This window comes from Rhodamnia argentea, chromosome 4 (genome assembly GCF_020921035.1).
Source record: "Rhodamnia argentea isolate NSW1041297 chromosome 4, ASM2092103v1, whole genome shotgun sequence".
Lineage (NCBI taxonomy): Eukaryota > Viridiplantae > Streptophyta > Magnoliopsida > Myrtales > Myrtaceae > Rhodamnia > Rhodamnia argentea.
In genome coordinates this window covers 4,204,463-4,228,027 of record NC_063153.1, presented here as the reverse complement: position 1 = coordinate 4,228,027, position 23,565 = coordinate 4,204,463, and the positions used below count along the sequence as shown (strand labels likewise).

The following is a 23,565-nucleotide window of genomic DNA, read 5'->3' as shown; positions in this document are numbered from 1 at the left end:
CGGAGGTCAACGGTGGGTGAGGGTTGGCGGCCGGTAGCGGTGGGCGGTAGTCGGCAGAGGTCCGCAATGGGCAACAACGGGCGATGGTTGGCGATGGTCACGGGCGGCGGCCAATGGAGGTCGACAATGGGCAACCTGTTGGCGGCAATAGGCGTGGTAGGGGGTGGTGGTCGCGGGCGACAATGGGTGGTGGTTAGTGGTGGCCCTGGTGGGTGACGATAGAGATTAGCGGAGGCGGGCATGGTTGAAAAGAGGGTGATGGTGTAATAAAAAGAGAGTGATGCGAGAATTATTTCTTGAGTTGAGAAGCAATTTTTTTTAACTTGTTAAATTGGAGAAAAAAATAACCCGAGAAGTGAAAATTCACTTCAGTAGTAGAAATTTCTTTTAGAAGTTAACATTTTTACCAGACAAATTTCTACTTCAGAAGTTATATTACCAAACAGATTTCTGCTCCAAAAACACTTCTAAAGCGAAAATCGAATTAAGAGTACCAGTTACAATTGAATCGAGAACTGCCGCTAGAAAGGGAACTGAATCCAATATTGCTTGACTTTCTTTGCTCGGGAACTCTGGGACGAATATCCATTCATCCACTTTCAGAAGTGTTACCATGCGCACCCTAATTGTTTCAAGAAGTTCATCTAGACACTTCCTCAATCAATCTACTTAGGGATTTAGATACTCCAAATTCAGAATCTCTCTCTTAGGAGGATCTCAATTACTTCAGAATTACAAGAGGTTATATCTCATAACTGTATTATTTTTATTTTTCTTGTAAGGAAAAATATGTACTGATTTTCTTTGTCAGTTGGCTAATTGAAAGGGCTGGGCAATAAACAATTACCATTAGCACGAAGTCATGTCTAAAATTCTTTGTAGTAGTAATTTTTACAAGTATTAATATTTCTTGGAGTGGCCAGACGTTACATTTGCTAATAAGTCATTTGAATAAAAAAATCATAAGAAAAAAAAAAGTTTTCCGGAACATGGACTATCAGCTAATGCATAAGACTAAAAATGACCAATTTGGAAAATATTTTTTCCTGAAATCGATTGCTAGTGTTTCTTACAAAAATGAATTAGTAAAAATATTTGATCACCCATAAAAATATTTAGACATATATTGTTGTTGATAACAAAAATATTTTCAATTGACTAATTATTTCAAGCGATATAAGAAAAAATTTTAGGAAAAATATGTTCTAAATGATTTATTTTTTGCGAAACAAATGGAGCCTAAAATTATTGATTTTCCTTCGTAAATGATCGGGCCTAGATGGGCTTCATCGGGCCTGCTGCAGGCTGGGCCCAAGAATGAATATGCTTGTCCAGGCTTGCTCAAATTGTGCTTCAAGCCTCGGTTTGGTGGGCGGCCTTGACCGATCCTATGTGGCGAGCCTATACCCGAGGAGGATGTTTGCTTAAGTCCGGTTGTTTTGGATCTAGTGAGTTAAGGCAAGCTGACTAGGTCGTTAGGCCCATGATCAGGTTTCGAAAAGAAGGGATGAAAAAATATGAACGCTTCTTTTGTTTCGCGAAAAATAAAGCATATGAAACATATATTTTTAAAAGTAATCGCTTTTGTTATTTGCAAAAATGAATGAATAAAAAATATTTTCATCTTCGATAATGAAAGCAATTTCTATTGACTAATTATTTCAAACAACATAGGCGATCAATTTTAGGAAAATGATTTCTATATCGATCATTTTTCGCAAAATAAAAGGATCCTAGATTTTCTCTAATTGGCTTCATAGAGATACATAAGAGCCCTTCTATGTGAATTATTGGTCTCAAATAAGTTCCATAACCTAGGCACTTCCTCAATTTATCCACTTCGGGATTTACATACTCCCAATTCAACGTTTTGCTCCTAAGTGATCCGGAAATCGATAGTTACATTTCATCAGATTTGAGATTCATTAGAAATGCATTTCTGGAGTAGCCAGACATTGCTTCTGCTTAATAACTATTTAAATCCAATGGATGTAACAAAAAAAAGGTTTTGTTTTTTTAACACGGACTATCAACGCGAGAAGTAAACCCAGAAGTGCCAAAAGTTGTGTACTACGCTCACTTTAATGCCAAAAGTTTCGTCCGGATCACTTTAGTATCAAAGCTTTTGAAAAATGAACACTTAAGTGCCAACTTTGATCCGCTTGGCCAAAAATTTGACATTGCATTTTTTTTATTAATACTGAAGCCGACGTGGCTTGTTGAAGATCCAGTCACCAATAAAAAAAAAGCTAAAATTTGAAAAATAAAATTAAAAAATACAAAATATAAACTTAAATTAATTTTAAAAAAATAAAAAGCTAAAAATTAAAAAAAAAAAAATTTGTGAAATAGATTTGTGAAATAGATATTATAAAACTTATCATGAAAGTAGAATCAAATCTTAAAACTTACAAAAAAATGTAATCAAGTCCTAAAACTTATTGAACTGATGCGATTAAAACCTTCTATTAGCTTCATCCATTTGGATTAATGAAAAATGCTGACGTTTTCAATATTTTCTCTCTCTTGTATGTGATAATGACATGGCTAAGACGAGCCTTTTTAGTACAAATTCGATTTTTAACACAACTTTTATTTAAATTATATTTAAAAAAGAAATAAAAAAGGGAGTGTCGAACTAGGCATCGAGGGTGGGGCATGGCCGGTCGAGCCTTGGCTAGTGGTTGGCAAGGGCCTGTAGATCCGGGTGGGGATTGCGGCTCTTACCCGGACCATGCAAGTTTATCATTCGTGCCCTTAATGTCACTAAAGAAAAATAGAAAAACAAATAAATAGAATGGTTATTATTTGTGCCCTTAATGTCACTAAAGAAGGTATCGTATACATGTGCTTAAAAAGTCCTAGACACCCAAATGAAGGTATCATGTTCTATCCGTTGCAATATACTATGAACTTAAAATGCTTAATTTATCAAGTTATGGTGTGTAAAAGTTTACATGAATCATACACAAATTGCTTTTGTCTATTACTTTCGCATTCTTTAGGTGGAAAAGATGTTTTTCTCAATAAATCAAAAAACAAGGCTATTACTCTGTAGATCTATCCGGTCCAAAATATTTTCGTAAATCAAGCTATTAAATTTATTAAAATTGATATTATCTCATGAAATTTTCTTCATATTAATTTTCCTTAGCGTACGGTGGGCTTCTATACCCGATTCATAACTCGAAAATTTCTCTGGCCCTTTTTTCCTCGGATCTATTCATGTCTACACTTGTTTAAAGGTGTAACGGGTAGAATCAGGTTTTGAGAAAATTATCCAAAACGTTTTAAACTTGTTTAAATGTTTGTAGGCAGTTCACAAATGGAAAGTCAGCAAATTGGCGTAAGCTTTGAGCAATTATTGCGGTCATCATATGCCCAATTTTCTTCATTTGACTTGGATCTTCTCTTGATCAAGAAGCGACAAATGCAATGGTCCCAAAAGTCACGTGTGTAGGAAAGAGAAGAGGCGACGTTGCATTTTCCTTACATCAGGTTGATTAGACCCCGGAAGTGCATCCCGCCGCCGTGCGAAGAGGCAGGCAATTTTCAATTGGAGAAAAAAATAAGGGGAAGAATTTCGAAAATTGATACAATTGGATGCAAACACGTGTCTACTTTATCTATTCTGAACTACACAGGAGCAAATCCCAATTCTCTCCCAGGACCATCGTCGGCCTATTGAGATCCCGTGGTCAAGCATCGAAGTCTTTAATCCAACTGCTAATGTCTAGTCGCATTTTAAAAAATGATTTTCGATTTTAATAAAAAGAAATCATTTTCCTAAATTTAAGCATAGATTTCCCATTAATTATGAAAATATTGTATGTTAACTCATTTTCAAAAGAAATTCGTATACCAAAAAAGTGAGAAAATGTCATTTGGCACGAAACAAACAGGGTCTAATGATTAAGTAATGAAAAAAATTATCCAAAAAGTCATAAATCTATTGTACGAGAACCGGTTCAGTCGTAAACCTTTTCATTATGTCAATTTAGCTATAAACTTTTTGACGATTTGCTAACGTAGTACATTCGGCTGACTTAAAATTGTCGACGTAGACACTAGCATCCTACATGATATAGCCGGCGATGGTAAGGACGATTTTGCAATTTTTGAAAAAAAAATTGTGATTTTTTCATTTCTTTTCTTTTTATCTTGGCTCACGCTATTTTCACTTCCTTATTGGCTTTGAACACTCCCTTTTACATTGAATTGACTATATTAACCCTAATGTGTCTCGTTCTTGATTTAAGATTTTTTTTTTCTTATCTTTTTTTCTTCCTTTTATTTTGTTTCCATTTTGCTAGGGATGAAACCATCATACTCCCCTCAAACAACATTTATTGAGGTTAAATTCGGGGTCCACTCTTGTTTTAAGACCAACGCTTGCCTTCTTTTTTGGTTTTGTGCTTTTCTTTCTCCATTTGGAACTAATTATTGTGTTTCTGACAAAAAAGATCTAATTATTTTCTAAATGAGTTGCATTTTTTTTTTACTAGGAAACTATTATTCAAAAGATAATTTAAGAATCTTTGAGTAAAATGTGTACAATGCATACATAAACCACAATATTCAATCTTTGGCTAAATTCTCGTAAAATTGTACCAAAAGCCAAAGTCGAAAAATTCACAATCATGAGGATAATTTAGGGAAAAGAAGTAAACAATTTGTACATAAAATTGACATTTCTCTATTATGATATAGGATTAGTGCTTGCATAGATTACAATAATGAAGAATAAGTTTAAAAAAAAAAAAAAAACAAACAAGAAGTAAACATTGAAATGTAATGGGTGGGGAAGAATTGGCAGAGAAAAGTTGTTTGGAAGGGATGATGGTAAATTTTTATTTTAGTACAATTGAAAAAAAAATAAGAAAAAAGGAAAGAAATTGTTATGGCCAACGCGAAAACTGTAGCGAAATTAAAATTGAGAAAATAATGAGATATGGTAAATTGGTCTATTAACGAGTCTAATGGAATATTTGTATTGTGAAATTAATGAGAGTGATGATAGAAGTAAAGACAGTTTTATGGATTAACCAGATAAAAAAAATAATCAATAAATTGAAGAGAGAGAGAGAGAGGAGTATTTGGGTAAGTTAACAATAAAAAAGGAATGTATTAGTCAAAATGAGGATAGAAATAGCGCTGCCCTTTATCTTTACAAGCTTTTTTATTATCTTATTCATCAATTTATGAGACGTAACAATTGCGTGTGTGTGTCCCCATATATGTTTATCCTCAATTTATTTGTCTCCTTTTTCAATGAATTCTATGCCTAGAAGAAATTACCAAAGTCTAGTTTGAGTTGCACACTTCAAACGTGAGACGTTTCTCGGACGCACGCGTACTACCAAAGAAGGTCGCAGTTATCCAATTCAAAAGCCAAGTGCGCACGTTGACGAAATGGACCGATTGCGTCAAGAAAGAAAAATATACTTCAGGTAAGGATTTGCCGCTCTCAGCTACATTTTATAAGCAGGGAATCACATTCTTTCAAAATATTTGCATCTTCCGTAAAGAAATGTGAGAGTAACTAATATTAAATGATGCATTCATCTACACACTTTGATTACAAAAAATTTGGCAATGATATCACAAAATTTTATGTGATATTCAAGAAGCGACGAGCGTAAATTTTTCCGACCCCTCATTTGCCTCCCCGATTATGTATTTCATGCTTTGGTCTTTGCCAAAATCGAGTTTACTAGTGACAGGAAGTGTCGTAATGATCAAACATTAAATGAGATAATCGGCGGCGGTCCTATAAAATTTCCAAAAAGAAAATTGAATTTTACGATCGTAGATTTCACTTATTTTCTCATTTATCAATGTCATGTGATGTAACAAAATTTTCCCAAAATGATGAAATACCTTTCAAGAATGTGGGCGGATCGATATGACTCAACAAAGGTTGCATATGGTCCTTCGTTGATTTTGCACAAAAAATGTAAATGACGAGAAATTTTAAAGGTATTAGACCGGAAGCAATCGTGGCCAACCACGTAAAATTACGAAAAAGTAAATATTAAAGATAAATTTGTAAGAATGTTGAGTTTTCTGATTGACTGAGAGACCTCTCACAAATAGTACGCTTGGAATATTTATTTCCCTCTATAGATGGCTAACTTCAGCCTTATTGGCTGTTACGAGAGTTACACTATCCACAATCTCCTATTATCTTAGACCATTTATCCACAAGAAGTTACATATCTGAAACATAGCTACTCAACAATTACATACCGGCATTGATGACTTTATTCCTGTTGAAAGCTCTCTTTGATAATTAATATACGTTATCGATAACTTTACCGGAGAGTTGTCAATTCTCTTCAAGCAGTTGATTGTTCTTACCAAATTATTTTCATCGACAAACTTTGTTATGTGTCAACATCGTGTTTGGAGATAAGGCGAAAAATGCACTTCGCTAACCGCAAACCATTACGTGGTTGTATTTGTTTTGAGAAATATGAACAAAAAAAAAAAAAGGAAAAGAGAGAAAGAAGAAAAACAAACTAGAAGAAAGCCCATGGACGAAAATTTCCCTACCCGTGGCTTGAAAAGTGTCGAGCATGTCGCACATGCTCGCCGGCCCGCGAAAATTTGGCCATCTGATGAGCTTAGACATATATTTGAGACTAAGTCAAACACTTTTAAAGGGTTACTTAAAACAAGGCTAACTCTACATCTTCTTTTGAAAGAACTTTCTCATTTCATACCCTTGTTTGAAAATTTCGCAAAAACACTTACACAAGCAGAACCATCCACCACTAATTTGAAGGTTGGTGAGATAATGGATAGTTAAATCCCTCAAATCAAGGATTAATAACGTCGCTTGTGTAAAAAAAAACTACTACATCACCAGTATATGCCATAATTACCGGCCATGTATCACTTGCATCAAAAGTCCAATATCTGTTTATGGTTGAATCAATTTGTCTACTTTTCTAAAGAATTTCTATGCTTGGAAGAAGTCTTTACAAATTGGGCTATCGCGCTTTAAAAAAATGGACCCCAATGATGCAACAAAGAATTATAGTTTATGTAAATGCTTGCCATTCTCAATTACATGATGCAACAATTGGTAATAGTCTTAAAAAACTATTTACATCCTTCGTAGAAATAAATTGAGATTAACTTATGGAAAATCAGACAGTGCATCATCGATACAAATAAAACTTACATAAGCAATCTCATCCACCCTTGGTTAGAGAGTTGACGAGGAAATGAAAGGTTAAAACTCTGGAATCGAGAATTAATGACACCGCTCGTGTAGGTTACTTTTACGGGATTGGTATATGTTAGAAATACTGGCCATGTGTCACTTGCATCTAAAATCCAATATCTATTAAATGTAAGTACCAAAAATGTTCTAAATTTATTGTATTAATGTTAATTCACTCGTAAGCTTTTCAATCGAATCAATTTAGTTCTAAACTTTTTGCATTTGTACTAATTCAGCCATCTGATTAATTTTGGCCGGAAATCGTTAATATGAATGCCAACCATCTTACTTGGCACAACCCAAGCTGACGTTAACATTTTTAGTAATAATCTTTCGAATTTATTTGCAATATTTTTTTTTTTATATTTTCTTTCTTTTTTCCCCTTCATTTTGGCTGGCAATGATCGCTAGCCACTATGCAAGGGCCAACAAGCCCTTGCTAGCCGCGGGCGAGGGGCGCGACGCACGCTTAGATTTGGCGGGGGCCTTCACACCCTCGCTTGTAGCCGCTGAGGATTTGGGTGAGGGCTACAAACTTGTTGGCCCCTAGGAAGCACCGACACTCTTCGACATGCGATCGACACACGGTTAGCGTTCTAGACACACGAGTCTAGCATCCCAACATGCCATTTCGACAGGCACGTGGTCAATTTTAATTATTTTCACTAAAATAAGGGTCAAAATGTAAATCTATCAAATATATATGTTCAGCCACCCTAAAATTAATTTACCCAGCCAGCTCTAAAAAAATGTAATCATAAATCCCTAACGGAAGAAGAAGAAGAAGAAGAAGAAGAAGAAGAAATTCACAGCTGATACTTTTATATGTACTTGAATTTATCATGTATATATAAAAATATACATTTAATATACAACATGTCCGAGGATGTTAGAATTCTCTATTTTTTTTTAAAAAAATGACGTGTCGTGTGTCGGTGTCGATGTCGGTATCAATGCTACTTAGGTTGGCCCTCACAGGCCAAAATGAAAAGGAAAAAAATAAAATAAAATTTTCAATCTTTTCAAATTGTAAAATATGTCTACGTTAGTGTTGGTCATGCCACGTGGGATGGCCCGCATCCATATCAGCGATTTCCTACCAATATTAGCCAAACAAACCGAATTGACACAAATACTAAAAGTTTATAACTAAATTTGTTCAATCAAACGGTGTAGAATTGAATTGGTATCAATGTAATATGTTTATAATTTTGTTGGTATTTTTGACGTGTCTCCCTTTTTAATGACTTCTACTCTTGGAAGAAACTATCAAAGTCTGGTTTTAGCATCACTTGGATCAAAAGTCCAAATCTGTTTATGATGAAGAAATTGGATCATAAAGGTCGTATTTGGACATTCTGACAGTCGTCCAATTGAAATGCCAAATTGGTTTTCCCACGTTGAAAATCTGGACCGATTGTGGCAACAACGAAAATATAGTTTACGTGAAGACTGTCCATTTCCAGTTTCGTGTTAGGACAAAACGATCACATTCATACAAAATATTCACATCCTCTGCAAAAAAATAATAAAAAAAAAGTGTCAGAGTAAATAGTTAAATTAGGCATTCATCCAAACCCTTAAGATTTAGGAAAGCTGTTAGTGTTTTCATAACAATTTACGTAATATCAGAGTAAGAAGTCCTAAACTTTAATTTTTCCCGGACTCTCATATGCCTCCTTCATCATATATTTTCATGCTTCAATTGGGACTATATCCAACTTACTCTAAAAATACCGTGTAAGTTTTGCGGAAAAAATTGACATTTTTGCATGATGTTTTCAAGCAATTATTTTCAAGCAGAATGGCAATATTTTCAGGTTTTTGGCTAAAATTCGATTTCGTTCTGGCTTTTATTTTCTTAAAGAGAGATTCGTTACTTGTGTCAAAATTTTTATAGAATTAAATTTTCATAATATAAATACTCCTGTAGATTGTTCACAATTTTTTTTCCTATGGAACTCGGGTTCAAGTGTCGAGATTTGGACCAAGCAAATGGGGGACACCTAGGCTCAGCCATCGCAGCTCCTGTGAATTTGGTCAGCTCCTGTGAATTTGGTCATTTCCATACCTAGCCTTACGGTTTTATCTTTTCTCATGCATACATGCACTTTCCCAGGATGCCATTTATCTTGGTAGTGCTCTAATCTGAGTACATTTACTTTAGAGTTCCAAAGTAAAGTTTGTCATTACGTTAAAAGGTGTCTTCGTGAGTTAATTTTAGCTTTCACACAAACAAACGCATGCACGTACGCACGCGCGCACACACATATGCCCTAGGCATGCTCTCCCCCTATTCAATGAGAAATCCGGTCATTCTTGTCCCCTTTGTCATTCTAGAAGCATGTTAAGAGTCGATCATTGTTCGGGCTCTCTAGCCCCAACTGCCACTCCTCGCCCTCGTCGGACCAAGTCATTATAGGCCTGTCAATTTCCACGTGGTTCGTACACAAATCACACACCTACTGGAGAGGTCCCGCTCTAATACCATATTGTGACATCCCTAGAGTAGCCAACTCTTTGGCCTGTCCCATATTAGGCCTCATGATTTTGTCCTTTGGCGTCCAGGTAGGCACTTTTTCAAGAGGTCACCCATCCTGGTAGCTCTCTAACCCGGGTGTTCTTAACTTTAGAGTTCCAAAGCAAAGCCTCTCGTTACGTCAAAAGGAGCCTCTGTGAGTTATTAAATTTTTTGTGCATTTATATCCCAGACGCGCTATCCCCTTGTTCGGTGTATAATTCGATTTATTCCTTCCTCCTTCGCCATTCTAAAAGCCTACAAGGAGCCATTCATTATCCGAGCCCTCTAGCCTCGATGACTGCTTGCTGTCTTGGTTAGACTAGGTAATTACACAAGGTCTTCATTTCATGAGCCGTGGTTTCTAGGGCTCAGCCACTGGGTGCCCAAGCATGGTGCTAGGGACTTGAGCTCGACCTTAGTGGATCAAGGATCGGGTGCTCGTGACTTGGGTGTAGGAGCCGAGTCCCTAGCACAAGCATCGGGGTCTTGGTCCAGGCCTTGATGGACTTGGGCCTAGATGCCAATGACTTGGGCACGGGAGCCGAGTCGGGGAGCTGAACATGGACCCCAAGATTCCACGCTCGATTTTTGCGGACCTAGGCTCATCGTCGAGGATCCAACCACATGTAATCGGGATTCTTGTGCCCAAGCGCCAAAGTTTTTAGCCCATGCATTGATGCCCAGTCATATTATGAAAATGATTTCCGTTTTTAAAAAAGAAGAAATCATTTTTCTCGGATAAAGCTAGACTTTTCCATTGATTATGAAAAGATTTTGTTAAACTCATTTTCCTAAACGATCCAGATATCAGTAAATGAAGAAAATGTTTTTCGGCAAAAGAATTCTCTACGAAACAAACGGAGTCCAAACATTAAACCATGCCTCCATACAATAGTCTAAACTTTTACAATGGGCCCACAAGATTTTAGAAAAATAAACCAATTCTTTTTACAAGCTTAACTTTTTTTCCCTCAATCATCAAAGGTCCCACGTTTGTTTATGGTGAATTTATTTGTCTCGTTGACCAAAACCAAAATATGTATTTGTCTCCTTTTTAAATGAATTCTATGCTTGGAAGAGATTACCAAAGTCTGTTTTCGGTTGCCCACTTTAAACGGGAGACCTTTTTCCGACGCACGCGCACGACCCGAAGAAGGTCGTATTTGGACAGTCCGCCGTTATCCAATTCATAGGACAAAATGGGGCGCGCCCGTTGACAAAATGAACCGATTGCGTCCCCAAAGAAAATATACTTTTTGTAAGGGCTTGCATTGCATCATATAACAAGTGAATCACATTCTTACAAAATATTTGCATCCTTAGTTACGAAAGTTGTCGAAAAAAAATAATATTAAATCACGTCTTCTTTGAAGCATCATGACTATGACAAAGTTAATAATAATTCCACAAAATTCTAAGTAGTATCAGAGTAAAAAGTCCCCGAACATGAATTTTTCTCGGTGCCTCATTTGCCTCCCCGATTATGAATTTCCATGCTTCGGCTTTGCCAAAATCCGTCTTACTAACGATGGGAAGAGAGAAGAAAAAAGAAAAAGGAAAAAAAAGAAAAAATATAAATTAAAATATTAATATGAATTAAAATATAAAATTTTAAATGTTAAAATATCCTAGAGGAGTAATTCCGAAAAGTTTTTTCCCCTCTTTAGATTTAGGAATTCACTTTCTTAGTTTTGTGCATGAATTTTTCAATGACTTAGTCATTTTCAGCGAACTAAATGGGTGAAAGTCCGCAAAACTAATTCTCTGAAACACTTTCATTCAACAAACGCATCCTAAGGTCCACTTTGGCGCTCATTTAAAGCCGGCTCCATTTTGAGGACTGTTTTAAAGGTGAGTTTGGTTTAGCATTTATGAAAGCTTTTTGGGAGAAATTTTGGGTGTTTGGCTGCTATTCCCAAGAGACATTAGAGTGAAAGCTGGCTTTGGTAAAGCTAAAAGCTTAATGATGGTACGAACTATCATTGAGCTATCAACATTTTCGAAATGCTTAAGGCCTCATTAATGAAAATTAGTTAGTTGCCTATTTTGCCCTCAAAACCTTACTAAAAATCTAACTTTACCCATCTTAATAAGTAAAATCCAAGTATACTATTCATCTTTTTCCGCTAGGGCGGTCAACGAGAGCCGACAAGGCTAGATATGGTCGGCAAAGGGCCGGTGAGGCTGCGCCACCCCGGCGAGGGCCATCGCCTAGTCGCGCGACCTCAAGCCTTGTCGCCTAGGGTCTTGCAACCTCAAGCGGCCCTCGTCAAGGTCACACGACCCTTGCCAAGACTCCAAGTCATACGATCTTGGCCGACGGCGACCAACATCGGATCTAGCTCTCTGGCGGCCCGAACCTTTCATTGGAGCCAACAAAGGATTTGATTTTTTTAATTGGAGAAAATAAATAATGAAGCCAAAGCTCTTGGTAATTTTTTTTTTTTTTTGCCAAACACTACTTAACCCAAAATTGCTTTTCAAATGACATTTTTATCAAACGTCAATTGTACTTTCCAAATCCCCTCGGGGCTAAAGGTACTTGCATTTTCCCGAAAAAGCCATTTCCAAACCGAACAAACGCAACCTAGAAAATAGATCCCAATTTAGAAGGCTTTTTGAAAACTCCCCTTTTTTAACCCATCGTGTTATGGTCGAAATTCAGTAGGGCGAGATTGAGGCGATAGCAGAATTTAATTGCAACCTCGATGACTCTCAAAACGTGCAAAATTTGACTGCATTCATATAATGCCAAAGGCTGCGCCGTCAGTCAACGCCATTAAAAGTTTCGACCCAAAAGCCAAAAAAAAAGAAAAAAGAAAAAAAAACGACATTAAAAGAGACAAAAAAAGGAAAGGAGAGAAAAACATTAAGCCTGACGACGTCGGATTATTTCTTTGGCTGCCAAAAGCGAACTCCCTGTTTCAACCGCTCAACTGTCCAGGTGATCTAACGGTCAAAGGCCTGACCCGGTTGGTTTGACGCACTTTCCAGGCAAAATCTCTCCTTACGTCAAAGCACTTACCACTTATCTTCCATGCATTTTCCTAAAAATTAAGTATTGTTAAAAAATATTTTTCTAAAAATAATCGCTTATATATCTTGTAAAGACGAAAACGGACGAAAATATTTTCATCGTTCCCGAAAATATTTAAATATAAACTATTGACAATGACGGAAAAAAAATATTCCACCTAATAATTATTTTAAACGGTATAAATAATATCTTTTTTTAAAAAATATTTTTCAAATTATTCATTTTTCGCGAAACAAATGGACATGCATGTTTTCCCGTAATTTATATGATTATGTGTCCTTTTTTGTTTAAGTCCGAATCGAGGTTGGATATTCTATTTCACAAACTTCTCAATGCACGCATCTTGACATTTTTATATAGGATCACGTGAGACGATGGATTAGAATTCTCTTAATTAAGTTAGCTTAATTTACTTGTTAACATCATGATATGCCAATGCTCGTTTTTATGCGATCTCGGGAGGAGAAATCGAGTTAATTTCTGTCCGTTCTAAATGGGAGATAATCTATTTGTAACGTTGATGCCACACCAAACACGTCGATACGATGTTTCATATAATATAAAACCAAATATCCTCGTTCCGTTCGATCTTAAAGCACATAACTCGAAATGGAAACGTTTGATGGATGAATGTCATCATATCGGTTTGCTATGTATTTTTTAGAATATTGGCTAGAGGACGTAAAACGAGAAGATCAGCATCTACGATGTTAATCTTATCATCGTGTCCATTTGCGACCCGCCGTCTCTCGCGTCAATGGGACAAATTCCGTTGAACCGTAAGCATCGCCGCCGGCGTGTATGCTCGGCTTCTCCGAGCCATTAGAGTTAGTGGGTCCCGCATAATACCCCGCGCATTGGAGCAGGCAATCATATGCGTCTGATGAGGGTATCAAAACCGAACCATACCCTCGAATCGAAACACAAACCGAACCGAAATTTTTGGATATTTTCACTTAACATTCCGAGTCTTATATAAAGATTTCAAGTTGGGGCGAGTTGTGTTTTTTTTTTTTTTTTGATAACCGAGGTGTCTGCGCGGCCGGCAAGCTTGCGCTCAAACCAGTGATAAAGCACGACTAGTCCTCGGGGGCAACTGCGGGACCCCACCACCACGGTGCTTAGGTAAGACAATCGCACCACGAAGTTTTGAACCCAGGACCTCTCGTGAAAAGAACCGAGTGCAAACCAGCGCGGCCACCAGCCCGTGGGTGGGCGAGTTGTGTTTTGGGTCGGGTATAAACCAACAAAATTTAGAAAATTGATTGGGTAATTGGAAAGCTTAAAATACGCTTTTGTTATTAAAAGAATATTGATGTAAGATTAAGCACAAACTGGCAAATTTAGAAAAATCTATACGGGTTGATATCCAAGTTTTGTGCATCTAATTATATCTAACTACACACGACTTAATTGGTTGTTTTAAGTTAGCAAAGAATGACTTACTTAATTGGTTAGCTACTAAAAATATTCAACGAAAAATTAAAATCTAAACAACTCTATTGTTAAAATGACACAACAACACTCCGTCTATTGTCGAATAATGCCTTATTCTCATTTCCAGATTCAAACATCGTATCACTTCAAATTTCAACACTTATTTTTCAGTTTATTAGGCGAGCGGTGGGTTTAATTATCCTCATGTACCATCCAACAACTAAATTCATTTTCCATCTTGTTCGAGTGTTAGAAGATGTTTTACATATAATTGATTAAAAAAAAAAAAGAAACCCCTGAAACCCGACTCTCACCAATTGACCCGACCCAACCGCTTTGGGCTATATGTCTATAGTGTTACGGGTCAAGCACATTCTTATATTGTTTTCGGATTGGGTATCATGGAAACACGATCCGACCCGACCCCACCCACTGATACTCCTAACCCCGGAAGCAAGTGAGTTGGGATCACATAATTAGGGTGCAGCTAAAGATTCTTTTCCAATGCGAGTATTGCTTTGACATAATAGACTCCTCTTTCTTTTGGATTAAGCAGCAGCTCAAGAAAGGCCGCCAAGGTTTCAGGCTGCCGAGGGCCGCAGGACCCTCCCTCCCTTTAAAAAATAAAAATAAAAATGGATCATCATCTCCCAAAATTCTCGTTCGTTACGTATCTTTATTTTACTTTTTGGAGGAAATAATTCCAAGCATGTGCGTCTTGATGAGTTATCCAATTATAGACCGTCGCCCAATTATTCATGTTGTCAATTCCGACAATTTGTAATTTTGTATGCAATCCCGGCTTGACTGCCCTTTCTTCCCTGGCTCTCGTGTTTGGAATCCCGACCGCATCCGTAGATGTCAATTAGTGATCCGATTAATTCTGTCCTAAGTCATTAGTCTCTTTCCATTTCATTAGCAAGTCTTGTTTAGCCTAAGAAATTTTCCCCACACTTTTTGCAAAAGGGACTTGAGAAGAACGGTGTTCCAAAAGTTAGACGGATCTAAAAATTTGGGTAGAGCTTCGAACTCGCCTTCAAATGGATCGATTGGATTTGATTAGAAAGGGCCTATGTTTAACTACCTAATGTATCGTGTCGCGGGCTCGGCGATCGCATAGGGCTATAAAGAGTTATGGCGTGTGGCGTTGCTAGTAAAACTCTCATTTGCTTCGTAACGCGGATCTTGTGTGAATTCAAGAATCCTGTCAATCTATGAGGAGGACTCGAGCATATGAAGCGACCCGTTTGAAATAAACTCTCGGTTGAAGGGCAGATGATGACTTTCGATTTGTCCTCCTTGAGATGATGTCAAGATTGGTCCTTCCGTTTAGACTTTGCGATTTTTCTAGATAGAAAACCCTGAACGGGACACCTCTTGGTTCCTCACACGTCACAGGCCTCGACGGACATATTGGTTGGGACAAGGCGACATTCTAAATTGAAAAATCATTTCATTTATTTCGAGAATGCACTCATTCTAAATAATAATAAAAAAGTTATTTCTTGCTCGGAACAAAAAGGAAACACTATAAATTCCAATCACAGGGGTATTTCATGTGTCTCTCAAGTTGCCCAAGGGGGAAGATATCTTCACCAATTGCAACAACTGATAAGTCAAATGGAGACAGCCTAAACGTGCCAAAAGCAAAACCTAGCACGAACGGTCAATAGCTCAAAACGACGTCCGGTGGCGTTCAAAGGGCGGGCGTGCGCCGAACCTTAAGTCTGACCCGAGTTTTGATCACCGTCGGAAAGGAAAAAGCTTGGAACCCCGGACCCAAAAGCCATTCAACGATGTCCTCATCGTCCCCATCATCTTCGATAAAGACACCAGCAGGCAGCAAGTCACTGGTCAGGAAATAGAAAGAGGGTGGGGGCCAGCTCGGGGAGGGGGCCTTCTGGGAGTATAAAACGAGGGTCTTGGAGGCCTTTTGGAGGAGCCACACCCAACGCATAACCTCATCACTTCTCGTGACTCTGTTTTTGCTCGACTTTTGGAGAGAGAGAGAGAGAGAGAGAGAGAGTCGTTGGGATTGGATGATCTCATCTCGACTGGCTCTCTCCAGTCCTGTTCCATTCTCTTGAATTGAAGCCATCGACGACCCTGCCTGCCATCCTCAACCTTAGAATTCACGCACGAACATCAAAAGATTTCGACATACACACAGGGGACTGGGACTTGCAGTCGAATTCGCTCTCTGTTTCGGGACTTTCTAGCCTTCTGGGTCGATCCAATATGGCCGCCACCGACAAAGGCATAAGCTTGGAGGAAATCAAGAACGAGACTGTTGATCTGGTACATCATCTTCTTCCTCTTTCTCGCTCTCTTTCCTTCTACGGATTTCCATTTACTCCGCCGGTGGTGTACGTCATAGCAAATCTTTAATACGTGGGAGGAAATCACCAATGAATCTCTAGGAACTGCTTCTTTTCTCTGCCCTTTTCTCTTTGTCAATTGTCTCATTCCTTTTGTTTTCTTTGTTGTCTTGGCTCTTTTAGTATGCTTGATCGTTTTCGACCGAAGCAAAAAAACAGTATGCTTGATCGAATTGGATAGTGCACGAATTAGGAAATGGGCCGAGTCAGTGATCAGAAATGAGAAAAACCCAGTTGGCCCCTTCTGTGCCCAAGCGTAGGTCGTCTTCGCATGGCTGGTAGAAGCAGTCCCATAGTATGGAAGAAGAAGAAGAAGAAGAAGGAGAGAGAGAGAGAGAGAGAGAGAGAGAGAGTTTGCAGTTTCTGCTTCGACGATGTAAAAGCTAATCATCACGAGCCTGCGCATCACCTAGATTTCACGGGGCGTATATATAGTAAATAGTTTCACGTGTAAAGAAATAGATGTTGAATTGTGCCTTTTTTCCTCCTTTAATCCCTTCGGAAAGATCTTCACGGAAAAAAAATAAAAATAAAATAAATAAAAAATCCCCTTCGGAACATAGCTCGTGGAGTCACGGGCCAATCACGTGGGAGGCAGGTGGGATGGGCCCACCTGACACGAGCACTCTGTCTCTTCGACACGCACGGGCCAGGACAGTCAACGCTTTTTGCTGACGTGGCCCGCACGCCTAGCCCCGCCCCGTTTTTCTCCAACCGCATAGCAACGGTTCTTGCTGGGGTCGGGGATTCTTGTTAACAGTTGACTTTCAAAAAATATCTCAGCACAATAAGCAACTCCAACTTTCCCTGGCTGTATTATTTGAATGAAGAACAACCTTGTAATACGTATTTCCAACGTATAGCATACTCTATAGTTAATTTAAGAGGGTCGATTTACGACACGAAAGTGAGGAGTAGTTCGAAGTGTCCGACTGTGTAATGGTGGTGGTTACAGGAAAAGATTCCGATCGAAGAAGTGTTCGAGCAGCTAAAATGCACGACGAACGGTCTGACCGCCCAGGAAGGGGAGAGCCGGCTTCAGATCTTCGGGCCCAACAAGTTGGAGGAGAAGAAGGTATTCGATTTCACCGTATCTTTCATAGCTCGCTTGATTCGCGAGGTTCTTCGGTATCGGGAAGTATGACGATGCTGTCTTGGCGTTTCGAAACGAACAGGAAAGCAAGCTACTCAAGTTTCTGGGGTTCATGTGGAATCCGCTGTCGTGGGTCATGGAAGCCGCCGCTCTGATGGCCATCGTGCTCGCTAACGGCGAAGGACAGCCTCCGGATTGGCAGGACTTTGTGGGCATTATTTGCTTGCTGGTGATCAACTCCACCATCAGTTTCATCGAAGAGAACAATGCTGGTAATGCCGCGGCTGCTCTCATGGCTGGTCTCGCCCCGAAAACTAAGGTAATCAATAGGTGCCAAGTCGCACTCGGCTCGGTAAATGGTTTGCTAGGGTCGGATCCTTTGTGGTGCTTGTAGGAATTAAATCTGAAACAGCACCTGTGCATGTCGGATCATACCATTCGGAGTCATTTGACTGTTTATGAAGTACTGTGGTGATTGTCTATAGGTACTCCGGGACGGCAAATGGACCGAGCAAGACGCTGCTATTTTGGTTCCGGGAGACATCATTAGCATCAAACTGGGAGACATTATCCCCGCAGATGCCCGCCTTCTTGAGGGTGACCCCTTGAAGGTCGACCAATCTGCTCTCACCGGAGAATCTCTTCCGGTTACCAAAAATCCCTCGGATGAAGTTTTCTCCGGCTCAACCTGCAAGCAAGGAGAAATTGAGGCTGTCGTGATTGCCACTGGCGTCCACACGTTCTTCGGCAAAGCGGCACATCTCGTCGACAGCACGAACAATGTCGGGCACTTCCAGAAAGTGCTGACGGCGATCGGGAACTTCTGCATCTGTTCTATCGCAGTTGGCATGTTGGTTGAGATTATCGTGATGTACCCGATTCAGCACCGCAAGTACAGGGACGGGATCAACAACCTCTTGGTCCTTTTGATCGGTGGAATCCCCATTGCCATGCCGACCGTTCTCTCAGTCACAATGGCCATTGGGTCCCACCGTCTATCTCAGCAGGGCGCGATCACAAAGAGGATGACTGCCATTGAAGAAATGGCAGGAATGGACGTCCTCTGCAGTGATAAGACCGGGACGCTGACTCTCAACAAGCTGAGCGTAGACAAGAATTTGGTCGAGGTTTTCGCGAAAGGAGTGGAGAAGGAACACGTGCTCTTGCTGGCCGCAAGGGCTTCTAGGACAGAAAATCAAGATGCGATTGATGCAGCCATCGTCGGCATGCTCGGTGATCCGAAGGAGGTAAGATACGACAGTGAATCCTTCGATTAGGTGTGGATGTTGAAGATACTGTTCTACATATGCAAGAGCTGAAACCTGACAGTTTGTTTGCTATAATGTTATTTGTTCTTCAAGGCAAGAGCTGACATTAGGGAGGTTCACTTCTTCCCTTTCAATCCTGTGGATAAGAGAACTGCTTTGACTTATGTGGATTCTGCCGGACATTGGCACCGGGCAAGCAAAGGAGCTCCCGAGCAGGTAATATTGTTAGTCCTTTATTTTCAGTAAGTTAACATTGTTTCAAACTTCAATTGTCCAATGTAATCTGTATCCGTTTTCGGCTTCTGGTGCAGATTTTGACTCTTTGCAATGCAAGGGATGATCTTAGGAAGAAAGTTCATGCTATAATTGATAAATTCGCCGAACGTGGGCTTCGGTCACTGGCCGTTGCCAGACAGGTACTTTGATACAATATTTTTCATCTCCTTGAACAGTTTTTGTTATTGAAACGAGAAAATCTCATCGTTACATCATACAGGAAGTGCCTGAGAAAACGAAAGAAAGTCCTGGTGGCCCTTGGCAGTTTGTTGGCTTACTGCCTCTTTTTGATCCTCCAAGGCATGACAGTGCCGAAACAATTCGTAGAGCTCTTAATCTCGGTGTTAATGTCAAGATGATCACAGGTACATAACCTACTCATACTTTGGCTCCGATGCCTTCGATACAATTTGCCTTGCTAATGGCTCTAATGGCTATTTTTCCATCTCATCGACTAGGTGATCAACTTGCCATTGCCAAGGAGACAGGACGGAGACTTGGAATGGGAACAAATATGTACCCGTCTGCTTCTTTACTTGGCCAAGACAGGGATGCAAGCCTAGCAGCTCTTCCCGTGGAAGAATTGATCGAGAAGGCCGATGGATTTGCCGGTGTCTTTCCTGGTTCGTGCCGTTTCTGCCTTTTGGTCACTTGAAATTGCACTTGTCCTCTCTGCCCTGTACTTCCTTCAGTAAAACTTGCTTCTCACCGTTGCTTTTCCTTTATCTTCTCTGGACAGAGCACAAATATGAAATTGTGAGGAAGTTGCAAGAGAGCAAGCACATTTGTGGAATGACTGGTGATGGTGTGAACGACGCCCCTGCTTTGAAGAAGGCGGATATCGGAATCGCCGTTGCTGATGCCACAGATGCTGCACGAGGCGCTTCTGATATTGTCCTTACTGAACCTGGTTTGAGCGTTATCATCAGCGCTGTGCTCACCAGCAGAGCTATATTCCAAAGGATGAAGAACTACACAGTTAGTCCCGAACCTTTACTCTAACATATCCATCACGATGTGAAGCTATATCTTCGAGAGGAGATTTTTTAATTTCAATCTTCTTTCTGTCTTGCAGATTTATGCAGTGTCGATTACCATCCGTATTGTGGTTAGTAGAAATGTCACTTCTGAGGCTTTCATGATTTTTTTTCTCTATGTATCGATAGGTGATCGTGACTTACCCGATTGTTCCTAACTATTGCAGTTCGGTTTCATGCTTATTGCTTTGATATGGAAGTTCGACTTCTCTCCATTCATGGTTTTGATCATTGCAATCCTAAATGATGGTGCGTTCCTATGCGGTTTCTCTTGCAAGAATTCGGAAGCTACTCGACCCAAATAAACATTTATGACCTTCTTTGAATGCTGGTCTCTTATCTTCACGGAATGATAAACACTGGTTCTGATTTCGTGCTTTACTTTCAAATTTCTTAAGGAACGATCATGACAATCTCAAAGGACCGTGTGAAGCCGTCTCCTGTGCCCGATAGTTGGAAGCTGAAAGAGATATTCGCAACCGGCATCGTTCTCGGAGGTTACTTGGGACTGATGACCGTCATATTCTTCTGGACAATGAAGGAAACCGACTTCTTCCCTGTAAGAGCACGATTCCTTGTCGCTAAGTCTGTCCTAACTCGAGCTCCTACTATGCTCGAGTAAGTTATCAAATGCTCATTCTATTTTGACCAATGCAGGAAAAATTCAAGGTGAGACCAATAAGGGACAGTCCCAAAGAAATGATGGCCGCTTTATACCTACAAGTGAGCATTGTGAGCCAGGCCTTGATTTTCGTGACTCGTTCTCGAAGCTGGTCATATGTCGAACGCCCTGGACTGCTGCTAGTTAGCGCATTCATAATTGCGCAACTGGTATGGATACTTTGAGCGCTTCTTGTCACGTTCTTTTCTGAGAAACATGTGATATTTACGCTTCTGAATCACAGCATTGCAAATGTTTTCAGTTCAAATGCGTAATTCCTAACTTATTTACACATATCTCAGGTGGCTACTTTGATAGCTGTATATGCCGACTGGGGCTTTGCCGACATCAAAGGATGTGGTTGGGGATGGGCCGGGGCTATATGGGTGTACAGCGTCGTCTTTTACGTGCCATTGGACATCATCAAATTTGCGATTCGCTACATCTTGAGCGGAAAGGCATGGCTCAACTTGCTGGAGAACAAGGTACAATCTGTTTTATGTCTCAGGAATATTAGGTGATACATGTTCTCATTTGCTCATTTCGAGCCAATTGATCGATCACACCGGCCTTAACCTTTCCTCTTTGCGAAAACAGACGGCCTTCACCACCAAGAAGGATTATGGTAAGGAGGAAAGAGAAGCTCAATGGGCGCTCGCTCAGAGGACTCTCCATGGCCTCCAGCCGCCGGAGACTTCCACCATCTTCTCGGACAAGAACAGCTACAGAGAGCTGTCAGAGATCGCAGAGCAGGCCAAGAGACGAGCTGAGGTCGCAAGGTATGCAAAATGTACCCTTCCTTGTGATGCAATGCACATGTTTTCCACAGGCCGATTAGCACCATGAGCTGAACGCAATAATTGACAGACGAAAAATTGCTCACAACCTTCCGTTTCGCTTTTATATCCGATTCTAGGTTGCGGGAGATCCAGACGCTCAAGGGCCACATGGAGTCGGTGGTGAAGCTCAAGGGCTTGGACATCGACACGATTCAGCAGCATTATACAGTGTGAATTTCACTAAGATGTTGCACTCAGTGTTTGCCTGAGAGGCAAAGTCCATGCCAAGATGATCCTAAGAAGAGAGCCCCAACTAGTTCAACCTCGGTTCATAGGGAGAGGATATCTATAGTTACTTGGAACTTCACTTGCTCATGTAATCTCAAGCAGCATAAGAAGAGCTGATGTTTGATCTGTTCTTCTTCTTTATTTGCTTTTACTCTTTCTTTTTGGGGTCTCTGATCTCCTAGAAGCAATGTGACTTGGTGGTTATCTTTAATCTTTACTCTCAATTTTCATCCCTCAAGTCTTGCCTGATTTGCTTCAGTCTTGGTTCTTTTCTTGGGGTAATTTCATCCTTGCTCGACTCTTGAGGCTCGCAGCCTTAGGACAGGCGATGGCCGAACAAATTCCAACCTTATTCAATATGAAAAAGCCAAAACCGATCATGTTTAAATTGAAGAGTTTAATATCACGAAAAGTCTCAAACTGGTACACCCGTGATAAATCTATTTCAAACTAATTTTTTAATTACCAAAAATTTCAAACTGGTATACCTGTGACAAATTTACCATCCGTTAATTTTCGTTAGGGTTAATACCACAAAAAATCCCAAACTCATACATCCGTGACAAATTTACCTTCAAATTACTTTTTTGACCACAAAATACTCAAATTGGTACGCCTATGATAAATTTACTCCAAACTATTTTTTCAACCACCAAAAATCCCAAACTGGTACATCTGTGATAAATTTATCCTAAATTAATTATTTTGACAAACAAAAACCTTAAACCGATACATATGTGACAAATTTACCCTCTATTAGTTTTTGTTAAATTGAACTAATATCACGAAAAACTCCAAATTGATATATCTGTGACAAATAGAGGGTAAAAATCCTAAACGTGTACATCCGGCAATTAACACGTGTCATCCAAATCAGCAATTTGAAGATAAAATTTAATGAAAACTAACGAAGGATAAATTTGTCACATGTGTATCAATTTGGGATAAATTTTTATGGTTTTTTGTGGTTAAAAAAATAGTTTATAGTAAATTTGTCACGCACGTATCGGTTTGAGATTTTTTTATGTTATTAACCATTTTCATTAAATTTTACCATTAAATTATCTAGTTAGATGACACGTGGCGCTTAATGGGTGTATTAGTTTAGGATTTTTACCTTCCGTTTGTTATAGGTGTACCAATTTTGGATTTTTTGTGTGGTATTTATTCAATTTTTAATAGAAACCAACGGATGGTAAATTTGTCACAAGTCTAATAGTTTACTTTGAGGTAAATTTATCACAAATGTGTCAATTTGGGATTTTTATGATCAAAAAATTAATTTGAGATAAATTTGTCACAAGTGTACAATTTTGGTTTTTTCCTTGTGTTAACCCTAAATTGAATCAATTTCACGGGTTTTGGTTGGAAACGAGTTCTGCATTGGGTCGATCCCTTGTTTAAATTGTGTTGACCCGCCATTATCCCATTAATGTCCTAAGAGGGCAAGAAACATCGAATTGCATGAGTCAAATGTGAACGTTGTGGGACACTTGTCGGCACTTAAAATTGCCAATATATAAACTGTTCATTTTGAGATAGGCATTGACTTTGTGAGG

The 23,565-nt window shown here is 39.4% G+C and overlaps 2 protein-coding genes across 3 annotated transcripts in view; both read left to right on the top strand.

The window, feature by feature from the left end:
* LOC115730703 (U3 small nucleolar RNA-associated protein 25-like) overlaps nucleotides 1-23,565 on the top strand; it is a 321,158-nt gene that overhangs the window by 215,600 nt on the left and 81,993 nt on the right. The window lies entirely within an intron of this gene.
* On the top strand, nucleotides 16,227-22,241 carry LOC115750795 (plasma membrane ATPase 4-like). Its single transcript, XM_030688354.2, has 16 exons — nucleotides 16,227-16,524; nucleotides 17,560-17,679; nucleotides 17,780-18,016; nucleotides 18,183-18,944; nucleotides 19,059-19,181; nucleotides 19,277-19,381; nucleotides 19,462-19,606; nucleotides 19,700-19,864; nucleotides 19,981-20,219; nucleotides 20,317-20,349; nucleotides 20,446-20,527; nucleotides 20,677-20,837; nucleotides 20,936-21,109; nucleotides 21,242-21,424; nucleotides 21,537-21,718; nucleotides 21,856-22,241. The coding sequence occupies exons 1-16, from the start codon at nucleotides 16,465-16,467 to the stop codon at nucleotides 21,950-21,952; spliced, it is 2,868 nt and encodes a 955-aa protein (XP_030544214.1). The 5' UTR covers nucleotides 16,227-16,464; the 3' UTR covers nucleotides 21,953-22,241.

Excerpts from the sequence above, each read along its gene's own strand:
- LOC115750795 (XM_030688354.2), top strand. The coding sequence starts at position 16,465 with ATGGCCGCCACCGACAAAGGCATAAGCTTGGAGGAAATCAAGAACGAG. Across the intron at positions 20,350-20,445 it reads CGATTACCATCCGTATTGTG|TTCGGTTTCATGCTTATTGC; the intron begins GTTAGTAGAAAT and ends TAACTATTGCAG. Across the intron at positions 21,110-21,241 it reads CATTCATAATTGCGCAACTG|GTGGCTACTTTGATAGCTGT; the intron begins GTATGGATACTT and ends CACATATCTCAG.